This window comes from Prunus avium, chromosome 4 (assembly GCF_965620075.1).
Source record: "Prunus avium chromosome 4, drPruAviu1.hap1.1, whole genome shotgun sequence".
In the NCBI taxonomy this organism is placed as follows: domain Eukaryota; kingdom Viridiplantae; phylum Streptophyta; class Magnoliopsida; order Rosales; family Rosaceae; genus Prunus; species Prunus avium.
The window spans coordinates 25,645,292-25,658,866 of record NC_142287.1 but is presented as its reverse complement, the minus strand read 5'-3'; the positions used below and the strand labels follow the sequence as shown (position 1 = coordinate 25,658,866).

Genomic DNA, 13,575 nt, shown 5'->3' with positions numbered 1-13,575 from the left:
GCAAAAGAACAGAAAAAAACTACTATACAGCTTACCCAGGAAGGAAATAATAGTATGCAGCAGAACAATGAGCAAAGCATGTCAGAAAATATATATAGAGTTATATATCACTGTACCAAAACCTGCGGGTAACATAGAAATAAGAAAATTTAGACCTCTCTTTCTCTCTCTCTCTCTCTCTCATCTCTCTCTCCCCCCTTGGATTCATGCATTATGGATGTGAGAGACAAGAGTACTGATTGAGGGAATTGAGGAGCTCCAGCAAGGCACGTGCTGCCCATTTGATCATGTGAGACTAGAAGCAATTATATTGGTGACTTTCGAATGAGGAACCATTATTTTGGCAACTGCACTGGAAAGAAGAAGGAAAAAAAAAAAGATATGAACATCTGAATATAAAGCTGACTGGAAGGTCAAATGTAAAACCTGTTTCTTGTTTTCTTGTAGATGGAAAGATATGAGCTCCAAATGAATTGTTTAGAGAGACAGCTGAAGGAATATTAATCATAATGGGATTATAATTATAAATTAGTACTGATTCTGCTGAATCAAGATAAAGACTAAAATGGTTAACCATCATCGATCAACCCACTAAATGATGTTCTGCTCAGTTCAATACCTCATATAATATTTTGCTATGGTGGGATGGGATGCTCATAATGTTCCTATTTATTTATTTACTGGTTTTTGTTTTTTCTCTTTCTTTCCCTTTTCTTTTCTATGTAAAAATTGTAGCACTACAGATGACCTCACCAAACTCTAAACAAGGGATCCTTGTTAATCAGAATCCTATGCATTCAGCAATGACTGTAAACAAAATAAACACCCTGGCAGTCGTTTAAAAAAGGGTTCTTCCACCTCCACCACCGATGTGGGCAAAGGTTTGAAACCCCCAAACACCCAATGAATATTTATGTAAACCCCAGCCCTGATCACTTGTATATAAAAACATGGTTATTTGTAGCAATGGTCCCTCAACTATACTCGGAGTTATATTTTGATCACTCAACTCAAATATTAGTTGTAGAGTTCACTCAATTGGGTGTTGTGTTGCATCATTAGTCCCTAACGTCAAGTCTCTCTAACGGTAGGGACTAATGGTGCAACACAACACATAATTGAGTGACCTCTGTAACTATTTTTTGGAGTGAGTGACCAAAATGTAACTCCGAGTATAGTTGAGGGATCATTGCTACAAATAATCCTAACTGAAAAGTCAAATTTGCCCATCAATAATCTAAGAGATGTTTGTCACGTCATCATTTTGAACAGAAAAAGTCACAGACTTGACGGTAGGGACTAATGGTTCAACACAACACCCAATTGAGTGACCCATACAACTAATATTTCAGTTGAGTGACCAAAATGTAATTTCAAGTATAATTAAGGGACCATTGTTACGAATAACCCTAAAAAAAAAGTTTATTCATGCTGAGTTTTGTTGTTGGTTTCTTTTTCTAAGGCAGTTGGGCCTAGGTTTAAATCTAATTTTATATTTGAGTCAACTGCATGGCCAAAGGCCCATATATTATGCCTTGTCCTAGAAACTAAAAACCCTATTCATAACTAAAACTTGCTGAATAATATTTTAAGAAATTTCACTGGGGTCAATAGTGTGTCCTGACTCCTGAGTCATCAGACTGATTATAAGACTGAGTATATATATTGTCATCATCAGGAAATGTCAATCTACAGATGGGCAACAACAAAAAAGCCCTTCTTTTTTCTATGAATCATTGGATGGACCCTCAGCCAGACAGAGGTCCATGAATCCAAAGGGCCATCATGATGTGAAATGAATCATTTGATTGGGAATTTGGAGGAGTTAATCTCATGTTGCCTTCAATTATCTTAACATCCACTCTTCCCCCCACCACTCATAGGCTCAAAGCATCAATGATTTAACAATCACCAGCACCAATAACAATAGTAATAAGAAAATCAGAAGCATAACTTCAACTCCACTGCTCAATTTTATATTCAACTGAACCTGGATTTCAAGCTCAATTATTTGGGTTAAAAATTTAGATTGCCATTATTGTTCATTCCACTAGCTTTTGGTCCTGACTGATCCAATTTATTTTTTGGGTTATATAGGGAACAACTGGATCTGGTTTTAAAAGCAAACAAATTAAACAAGTTGATCATGTTTTGGGTGGGGCCATGAGACAGTGGAGACCAACACCAACATATCAAATATTTAATGTGAACATGTCAACCTTATGCATTTGACATATATATATCATAACATGGTGCATGGTTGATGGGAAGCACTGATGATGATGAAGAAGTGGCAGATCAACAGCAGAACATGGGCACCCCCATACCAACCAAGTTGACATCTTGAACACTAAGAGAGAGAGAGAGAGAGAGAGAGAGAGAGAGAGAGAGAGAGAGAGATAAATTGATCACATTCACATGGGGTTTGAGGATAGGAAGAAGAGAGGGCAAAAGCAGTCATGGATTTTTCTGTTAGTTCTGTCTGTGTGGGTAGCAGACTATAGATGTGAATGTGAGGTAGGATATAAATCCAATGCATCAATGCTGGTGGTCTCTGGTAGGTTCATTGGGCCATCATCATGCATCATTTGTGTGTTGGCATGTGACGCTTCCACAGCTCTGGTTTCATTATGTACCCTAACCCTAGTCCAATTCATTGGTATACATATTATTTTGTTTTACCATTGTTCCTTCCTTTTGATACAATCCTTGTTTTCTTGTTCCATTCTTCAAGAGATTTTTACATATACACCCACTCACACCATTCATGTTTTGTTTTACCAAGTTGTCATGTTTGTGTACGGTTTTCTTTAGGGCTCTCTTCGGATTTGAATTAACCCTATGGACAAACATAACGCAGAAAGAAAGCAGTAGAGAATAGACATGCCGAACAAGCGCCCAACCCAAACTGTTCTTAAAATTATAGATTTGGTTCATGCCCTCGGGCTGCAATGAGTTGTCAAGCTACAATGTCTTAATCTATATGTTGTCAAACTATTAAGGCAAGAAAAGAAATTGTTTCCACTTCCAAAAACCAACCTTCATTCTTCTGTAGTGAAAAAACAAATAAAAACACTTCATTCTTCGATCTCGGTTTAGATGTCAACTATTTTCTTAGCTGAAGTCATGTGTAAGAATTCCATCCAAAACGCAAGTGCAATGCTCAATTATCTTTAGAAGATGAAGTGAAAATTTTAAAGAATGAGATTTGATTAGAAAAAATTGACATAAATGATTACAACCCTGATAACTATCTGTTCTTCCTAAATCCTGTAACTCTGACCAACACGGGCCACACCCTCTCTTTCTCATATCCCCCTATGGGATCCGTAAAAAAATGTACATATATTTTTCTGTGTTCTTACTACATGGGGAAGAAACTAAAAAATGACATCGTAAGGTAATGCAAGTACGGGCATACACCAAAAATATAACTCAGTCAATCAACTCAGAGAGCTGATGCAAGACTGCTAATCATCAGATTCCAGCGTCGGACCTTTTGAGCAGCTGTCCTTTTGGTGGAGTTCTAACAATTTGGTTTCTGGATTGCAGAGCCCTGCATTAACAGTAATAATGTAAAACAATCTACTCATTTTTCTTTTCACATTAATGTGCAACCCGAATGTGTTTGTTAGGTGAATGCTGAACACTTGAGCTTGACTACTTTCAGTTTCCAATTCCTCATCTAAACTCTCATGAGGGCAAAATGATTGAATGTTTCTTCTGAGCTTAATGTGGACTCCAAATCATTTTCAATTAATCCAAATATCTGTCATGCATAGAATTATTTGAAGCTATAACAGATTTTTCAAATGTAATTGATTTAAAATTACTCCTAGCTTTTTTGTAAGAGTTTTCCATTTCAAGCCATTTCCTATATTCATTTCAACTCCAACATTCCAACCTAAAGAATAGGTATTTGCCTTCAAAGGCTGGGAAAAGATACAGGTCAATGGGATATGTAAAACATTACTTCTTGAGGCCCAAAACCTCCTATTTGTTTGTCATTGAGGTAGGTCTCTGCAAAAGATGAAAAAGTTTGATGTCTCCGAACACTGATCTCAAACAAAACTTTAGCATATGGAGTTCGCTTACCAGAGGAATTCATAGAGATTGAAACAATCTCTACAACCTCTCACTTACCAAACCAAAAAAAATAAAAATAAAAGAGTAAATAAATGTTGGCTCATATTTCACTTTCAACTGTGTGTTGGAGTGAGAAGAAACACCAACCTGAGCACTTAGGAATATCCCACACAGCGATAGATGTTGATGTACACCGTGGTGAGCACAATGCCTGATTGTTCTCATGGTTGACATTCATAGCAAGCATCCACGCACCAATTGTGACATCCTCATTACTAAACATTCGGAAACTGAAATTACACAGAAGATGGAACCCATCAGCTACATTATGGGTATGAAACAAGAAATGTGTGACCTATCCAAGCAAATGACCTCTATTATTTTTAACTATCATGATCCACATTCTCAAAGGAAATCAAATGGAAATCCCACTGCACCAAAACGAAAGAATTTCACAATCCCATAAAGTTTATTTTATTTTATTCAGAATATTTGAATTTAAAAAGAAAAAGAAAAAGAAATAGCTGAAGACAAGTCAGGATCAATCATGTCCTAGTTAGTATATTCAGAAGCTTCTGCTCTAGGAATTATTTTCAGAGGGTAACACGCAGCAGCACCAAATGATGCAAGAAATTCCAACCGATATATTTTCTACCAAGGGGGCAAAGGGTCTATCATTGGAGGTTGTATCACAAGCACAAAACCTCCTGATATTCATTCTTCCTTTGTGGGGTTCTGTGTAGTGCCAATTGGAGTTGGACTAGGTTTATTAAGCCATGCACACGGACTTAGCAAGACTCAACTTCTGTTTGTTTTTTTTACTCGAGTAATAAAAACTTCAGTTATTTGGCTTCCCTTTGGGTTGCACCAAGTCTCAATCAGTCAGCATAAACTACATATGTTGCTTTTGAAATAGATCAGGTTCTCATAAAGTCGAACTAAGCATTCACTTCTAAACTACTTGTTAGTTTGTTTTGGCCACATTATTTTCCCAACGGCAAAACAGGGCAATGAAACCCAACGCTCACCACTTATACACTAGGAAAAAGAAACTTAGCCATGGCTATAATTTAAGATCCTGTCAAACTATAATTCCTTTTAGACAATTAAACAGTTAATAACGGCAATTAAGGCTGGTTATGTTCAACCACCCAGGGCTTGGCTAAACTGATAATGGAGTGGTCAGGCCTAAGTGACAATTATTGTTCAGGAAAGTAAAAGAGTAGGATACAATATGGGCTATGCACATTTCACTGACAAACATTTTAAGACATGTACCATGAATTAGCATGACCTAAATATCATAAAACAACTTAAACTGGGCACTCCATATGCATCCAAATAATATTACCAACACCCACCAACTGGGTCAACGAGGAATCATTCAGGAAATCTTCTTAAGCTTAAAATAAATAAAACAAGGAGAAATGAAACAGACCACGCCATTAGCCCCCTTCACTATATGGATAGTTATAAGTCTGAAACGATATATCTGATATTTTAAACAACTAAAAAGCCAGATATGTTCAGCCACCTTGCCCTACTCTAAAGGGATAATGGAATGGACATGTCTAAGGCTCAATTAATCTTCAGGAATACGGAATTGCAAGTATATGACCTATTCCGCTGGAAAATATATTAAGACATATACCATGTAGTAAGGTGTCCTACATATCATAGGATAACTAAACCTGTGCACACCATACATGACCATATAGCATAACTAAAACCAAATCACTAGGTCAAATAGGAAAGTAAGGTTAAAACTCTGCCACCAATGTATGCATGCCATGGTAAGATAGACGCCACCAGAAATAACATAATAAAATTAATAACTTTCCAATGCATGCGTCTAAAGGAAAATATCAACTACTTAGTAAAGTTTGGCTGACGAAAGTTAAAATGTTTTAGTGATACTAATGATACATGATACACTAGGGAGTTCCCTGCAAGGTATGTTTTTTTGGTTATAACAAACTTGCCTGTTGTTCCTAAGAGCAACCAAACTTGCAACAACATCAGCAGAGAGAGCGTATAATGGACCATAAGCATGGAGAAAGTATTCGCTCCCTAGCAAAAAGGATAGTGGCTCATACCTGCAAGAATTTTACCAATCAGATACTTTGCTACTGGGAAAAAAAGAAGCAAGTTCAGGTAAACAGTGAACCACATCACTTGGCATGGATCTGGTGCAAGTGGACACATCAAGATCTATCTTCTTTCAGTTATCACACTTCCCAACATAGTAGTAAATAAAATAGTTCCTATGACTAACAAGGGCATAAAATCCAAATGGAAGCTAAATGATATGACCGAGGAAAAGATAACCAAATCTTGACAAAATCAGCACTAACCATTTAAGTTTCGGGTCAGTGAAGACTGGGCCCTTTTTCATGCACCCAAGGTAAGTCTGTGAGTGAGAACGCTCTTTTGCCAAGAGCAGTGAAAGGCGGTCTGATAATATTAATGAAAAGTTATTGCATTACTGCAAAGAAATCTCATAATTAAATGACATATTAGATGCTAAATATGGTATGCACAAGCTGTACAAATCTAGGCACCTGGCCTTAAGTATATGTCGTCATCAGCTTTAACATAGAAGTCAGCATCAAAAAGTGCATAGGCAGCTTTGAAAAAAGCCAAACTGTAAGAAAAACAGACAAGATTATCTTGATAAGCAAAACAGACAAGATTTGTACTTTGACACTTCAGTAGTAACAAACTAGATCATGGAAAATAAACTATAATTATTTAGAACTAACGTTTTGTAGGGGAGCTTACTGTACTCCTCTTCAATATCCAATAGCAAGAAATCATCGTATTCGGCCACCTCCTTTGCAAGTTCCGCCATCTTTTGTTTTTCCTTGGTTTTACCAATCACAAACCTAAAAGCCAATCCAGTGGCTTCTTCCAAGCTGCAACACATTTCTCCAAAATCAATTAAAAAAAGAGAGCAAAATTATCAAGCTTCTAACTTTGTTGCTTTATTCAAGTCACTATAGCATATCATGGTCTAAATTACACACTTAACACACATATACAAGGAAAGAAAGTTGTGGATCAAATTCTCAAACTATATACATTGTCAAGGACCAAGCATTTGCAACAAACAATATACGCAGTTAAAACTAATGTGAATCATGAATCAAATGTTGATATTAATTAAAAATAGGCTTAAAGAAAATCGATACCGTTGTAGGCCCTGGGCATCGGACGGCATCCAAGTCTTCCTCAAAGATTGTCTGCGACCTGTGGATGGGAACCCAGTTTGAATACCCACAAATCCCATCACTTTCTTCCTCTTGTTATTGTCATTCCCATCTCCAACATTCAAAACGAGACCGTTTTGACTGCTGCTGCTACTACCTCTCTCCCATATCACCTTTATCGATCTGGACTTGCTCGTCAGGCACTTGTATTGGTGGCTTGGGTGGAGAAGCGAGACGAGTCCAAAGATGAATCCGGAGAGGCCGAACAGGAGGCAGAACCCGACGAGCAAGACGGTTGGTCTGACAGTGGAAGGGGGTTGGCGCGCGTGGAAGAACTTGGGGGATGAAGGCATCGTTTTGCTGTTTCAGATAGAGGGAGAAACCCTAGAAAATCTAGGGTTCGTCGAAGTGCTGCAAGAGAAGGGAACCGCAATCGGAGGGAGAGAGAGATAGCTCTGAGTCTGAGCTGATGCTTCCGTTATTGGCCGTTACTGTTATTGGTCTGCAGTCTGAATCATGGAGATTTCGATTTTGAAAGGCCAACTTCATTTTCTTTTTTATTTTTAAAACAAGAAGAAAAAAACAAAAGTTTGGTGTAGAATGTCACATTAATTATCTCTATGTATTTATAATTGGATGATAATGGTTGATTGAAATATAATTAATTTTCTCATGATCAAAAGTATTCTTGGATTAGGAGTGGGCACGATTCGGATTGGATCGGTTTCACCTCAAAATCATAATCGAATCACTTATAATATGATGTTTTGGTTCGGTTCAATTTGGATAAAAGTTATAAAGAAAACCGAATTAAACCAAACCAATTTAAGACAGTTTGGTTTGGTTTGGTTTAGCCGGTTTAGGCCTAAGCCCAATTCTCTTTCTTTTTGCATTTTTTCAACATTGTTAGCCCAATTATAACCAACAAATTCACAACTTGCTTCATACATATATTATTTTCTAGAGTACGAAACCAGCCTAAAGCTTAAAATATAGCTCAATTAAAATATTCATATATAGTTATTAACTAATTATAGTATTACACAACATGTAAAATAAAATATAAATAAATAAATATATACATAAACAGTCCGGTTTGGTTTAGGTCGGTTTACAAAAGCTCAAAACCAAACTAAACCAAACCAAACCAAACCATATACAGTCCGGTTCGATTTTTAAACTGTTTGACTATTTCTTGGTCAAAACTAAATCAAATCGGTAATTATGATTTGATTCGACCGGTTTCATCGGTTTCGGCGGATTGATGCCCACCCTTACTTGGTACTGCTTCTACGGGAAGCATTTCTACTCATGATCGATTTTGTTACGAGCACTTCTAAATACTGTTATTAGAAGAATGTTGTAATTTATGTTAGTAAAGTGTTTCTCTAGAAAGCTTTTTTTTAAAACCCAAAAGCACTTAATTATTTTGCTAAATGCAGTTATAAACGCTTTTAGTTATTCCAGAGCAATTTTTATGCAATTATTTTTAAGCCATTCAACAAGTATTCGTCCTTATAAGAAAAAATAAAGTATTCACAAATAAGCTGAGTCACGATATATAATATAATATAAATATTATATATTATATAAACGTACGAAAGTATTTTTGCAATCATTTGGAATCATTCTTCTTCCATACAAATTTGTTAGGCTTATTATCACAAAAGGTCCTTAAGGTTTACGAAACTATCAGATTTCATCCTTAATGTTTTTTTGTGTCATTAGTGGTCCTCAAAGTTAGTATGTATGATCACAAATGGTCCCTGCCGTTAGATTCCGTCAAAAACTCCGTTAGTTTGCTGATGTGGCATATATATATATCACAAAACATCCCTGAGGTTTACACACCTATCACAAATGGTCCCTGCAAATTTTTTAAATTTTTTAAATTTAAAATTCATAAAATTTTGGTTTTATTTTTTTAAATTTTTTGAATTTTAAATTATTTTAAAATATATATTGTATTTTAAATACACATGACACTATATTATTTTAGATGTGGGCTCCACATAGATGCCACATCAACAAACTAATGGAGTTTTTAAAAAATAATTTAAAATTCATAAAATTTAAAAATTAAAAAAACCAAGGGTTTAGGGATTATAAATGGTCCTTAAGGTTAAAATCCTTATATAAATGATTTTTTCATTTTTAAATTTTATGAATTTTAAATTATTTTAAAAAAACTTCATTAGTTTGTTGGTGTGGCATATATGTGTCATATGTATTTAAAATACAATATATATTTTTAAATAATATAAAAAAGAAAACCAAAATTTTATGAATTTTAAATTTAAAAATTTAAAAATTTAAAAATTTCACAAGGACCATTTGTGATAGATGTGTAAACCTTAGGGATGTTTTGTGATATGTATATATGCCACGTCAGCAAACTAACGGAATTTTTGACGGAACCTAACGACAAGGACCATTTGTGATTATACATACTAACCTTGAGGACCACGAGTGACACAAAAAAACATTAAGGATGCAATCTGATAGTTTCGTAAACCTTAGGGACCTTTTGTGATAATAAGCCAATTTGTTAATAAGAATATGTTTTTGTTTGCATACCACGTCGGATCTTGGTGAACTTTTAAGTATTAAAAAAATTTAAGAATAAAAATTGGACAATAGAGACTCGGGCAATGACCTAATAGTAATGGATAATGCTGTAACTACTCTTATCGATAAATGCAAATAAGGAAAAAAGGAGCTACGTATAGCCGGGCGGCTATACTATTTATTAAAAATAAATTTAAAAAGGCCCCAAGTGCAGCCGAGCGGCTATACACTATATTTGAAAAAAATTAAAAAAACCCAGGTATAGCCGCTCGGAAAAAGACCAACATAGCGTCTAGGCATCTGTTCGGCTATACTGTTTATTAAATAAATAAAAAGACCCAAGTTAGCCGTGCGGCTGTACTATTTTTTCTAGAAAAATTTAAAAAAGGACCCATTATAACCGACCCGCTATACTATTTATGAAGCATAGCCGCACCACTATACTATTTATTTAAAAAAAAGGATGTGCCTAGCAATTAGGCACCCGAATCGTCTCTTTTTCCTAGTTTAATTCCAAGGCCTCTTTCCATCCGCAAATCTATCTTCTTCTATATTATTTTGTGTGTATTATTAAAAATATTGTAAAAGCCACGTGTACTAAACATGAAAAATACGTACGTAGGAGTTTGCTTAATAAAAAAATGTGTATTTTACTGAGTCTTTAAGACGTGAAAGGAAAATATACTCTTTATTTATATATATATATATATATATATAAAAACCAGGTATAGGCGCTCGGCTATACTATTTAAATACAGTATATTTGAACAGTATAGCCGCTCGGCTATACTATATATATTTTGAAAAAACCCCAAGGATAGCCGGCCGGCTATACTAATTAAGGGAAAAAAAAGGGGCCAAGTATAGCCGCCCAGCTATACTCTTTACTAAATAAAATTACAGAAAAGGCCCCAGGTATAGACGGGTGGCATCCATCCAATCCAACTAGAGGCTAGGCGGCCTATTTTTGATTTTAAAAAAACATCTAGCCGGGCGGCTATACTATAAATTGAAAAAAAAAAATTAAAAACGCAGTATAGCTGGTCGGCTATACTATTTATTAAAAAAAAGAAAAAGGACCCAAGTATAGTATGTTTTCTAATTTTATTTTTATTTTTAAAAAGGGCCCAATATAGCCGACTTGCTATACTATTTATGGAGCATAGGTGCGCCACTATACTATTTATTAAAAAAAAAGAAGGATGCGCCTAGCGATTAGGCACCCGAATCATCTCTTTTCCCTAGTTTAATTCCAAGGCCTCTTTCCATCTTCAAATCTATCTTCTTCTATATTATTTTGTGTGTATTATTAAAAATATTATAACAACACGTGTACTAAACATGAACAATACGTATGTAGGTGTTTGCTTTTATAAAAAATATGAATTTCACTGTGTCTTAAGATGTGAACAGAAAATAGAAGTATTATTGAAAAATATGTATGTACATGTATAAATATAATATTTAAGACGTTTAATTGAAAAATACATATGTACCGAAGTATAGGCGCGCGGCTATACTATGTATTTAAAAAAACAAAAAAAGAACCCAAATATAGCCCGGCTATACTATTTATGGGGAAAAAAAAGAGAGGAGCCAAGTATAGCCGTGCGGCTATACAATTTATTTAAGATTCCAAAAAGGCCCCAAGTATAGCCGCGCGTCTATAATATTTCAATACATTATATTTCAACAATATAGCCGCGTGGCTATACTATTTATTAAAATAAAACATAAAAAAAAGGACCCAAGTATAGTGGCGCGGCTATACTCTTTATTTTAAAAAATTTAAAACACCCAAGTATAGCCGCACAACTATACTATTTATTATTAAAAAAAAAATTGACCCACCTAGCGCCTAGGCGCCCACCTAGAGCTATGTGGCCTTTTTTCGGAAAAAAAAACCACAGTATAGCCATTTGGTTATACTATTTATTAGAAAAATTAAAAAGATCCATTATAGCCAACCCGCTATAATATTTATGGAGCATAGCCACGAGGCTATACTATTTATTTTAAAAAATTGATTCATAAAAAAGGACACGCCTAGCAATTAGGCACCCGAATCGTCTCTTTTCCCTAGTTTAATTCCAAGGCCTCTTCCCATCTTCAAATCTATCTTTTTCTATATTAGTTTGTGTGTATTTTTGAAAATTTTGTATAAAAATGTGTATTAAACATGAAAAATACGTACATAGGGGTTTGCTTTTTACAAAAAAGGCCTCAAGTATAGTTGCATGTACTCTTTATTATTATTATTATTTTTATAAAAAAAACCCAAATATAGCCGCGCGGTTATGAAGAAGCAAATGGGAAGTGTTTTTTCCCATAATTGTAGTGATTTTCTGGAGAAGCACGTGGGAAGTGCTTCTTTCTAGAAGTGATTCTGGCCTATCCAGAATCACTCCCGAATGAAACAAGTATTTTTAAGCCATTCAACAAGTATTTGACCTTCTAAAAAAATTTTAAGTTTTCGCAAATAAGTTTGGTATTATATAGTATAATATGAATATAGTACTCATATTATATATTAAAGTATTCGCAAATAAATTGAATATGATATGAATATTATATATTATATGCACATACGTAAGTATTTTTTTAATAATACTCATATAATTATGTCGCAGTCATTTGGAATCATTCTTCCTCCATAAAAATTTGCTAACAAGAATATGTTTTTTTTTGCATACCACAAAGACAACAAAAAGTTCTACGTCGGATCATAGTGAACTTTTAAGTATTAAAAAATTTTAAGTACCAAAAGGAGACAATAGAGACTTGCGTAATGACCTAATAGTAATAGATAATGCTATAAACTACTCTTATTGATAAACAAAAATCATGAAGAAAAAAAATTATTTGGAAAAAAAAGTACCTTACTACAGCCGACCGGCTATACTCTTTAAATATACTATATTTATAAAGTATAGCCACGTGGCTATACTATTTATGAAAAAAAAAGGAGCCAAGTATAGCAATGTAGCTATACTCTTTATCTATAAATAAATAAAAACCAAAGCATAGTGGCGCGTCTATACTATTTATTAAAAAAAAAAACGCTATATAGCGGGGCAACTATATTATTTATTAAAAAGGGTTTAGGGTTCAAGGTACTATTTATTTAAAAAAAATTAATTTAAAAAGGACCCATTATAGCCGACAATTTAGTGCAAGAATTCAAGATAATTTAGAGTATCATTATCACTCACAGCCAGTGTTTTCAAAGGCATGCGTAGGCGAGCGTGTCGGAGCTAGGCGGCTGTAATTCGCCTTAGGTGCATGCAGCTCAGTTTGGCGGATGTCATGAAAGGCGTACGCCTTGAAGTAGAGGCGGTCTGAGGGGTCGCCAAATGCAGATGCACTGTGAAACGCGCAAGCCTTGGGAGGAAGACATAGTTCCTTTATTTGAAAAATCTGATTCCAGACGACGTCGTTTCCACGGGCTGTGTTGTTTTGTTTCCCTTTAGTTAAGCTGTGCATTTCAATTTTAAGTTTTAACATTAGACAACACCGTTTTGTTCAAAAGAAACCAGTTTACCCCTTTATTCCTTTTCTCTCCCAAAAGCCAAAGTTCCTAAACAGCCTTCCAACTTCCACCATCAGTTCAGTCCACCTCCATAATCTACTCTTTTATCTATTCGAACTAGGTAGAAAGTCAACCAAAAGGATATATGGCAAAGAACTGAGCAATAGTAAGAAAAGTTTTGAA

The 13,575-nt window shown here is 34.9% G+C and overlaps 1 protein-coding gene across 1 annotated transcript; it reads right to left on the bottom strand.

Moving 5' to 3' along the window:
- Window positions 1–3,181: 3,181 nt before the first annotated feature.
- LOC110765282 (putative beta-1,3-galactosyltransferase 14) lies at window positions 3,182–7,845 on the bottom strand. The gene is made up of 7 exons (XM_021968367.2): window positions 7,278–7,845; window positions 6,849–7,001; window positions 6,648–6,730; window positions 6,441–6,540; window positions 6,069–6,182; window positions 4,234–4,376; window positions 3,182–3,556 (listed from the first exon to the last, which is right to left on the bottom strand). The coding sequence occupies exons 1-7, from the start codon at window positions 7,646–7,648 to the stop codon at window positions 3,471–3,473; spliced, it is 1,050 nt and encodes a 349-aa protein (XP_021824059.1). The 5' UTR covers window positions 7,649–7,845; the 3' UTR covers window positions 3,182–3,470.
- Window positions 7,846–13,575: the final 5,730 nt, after the last annotated feature.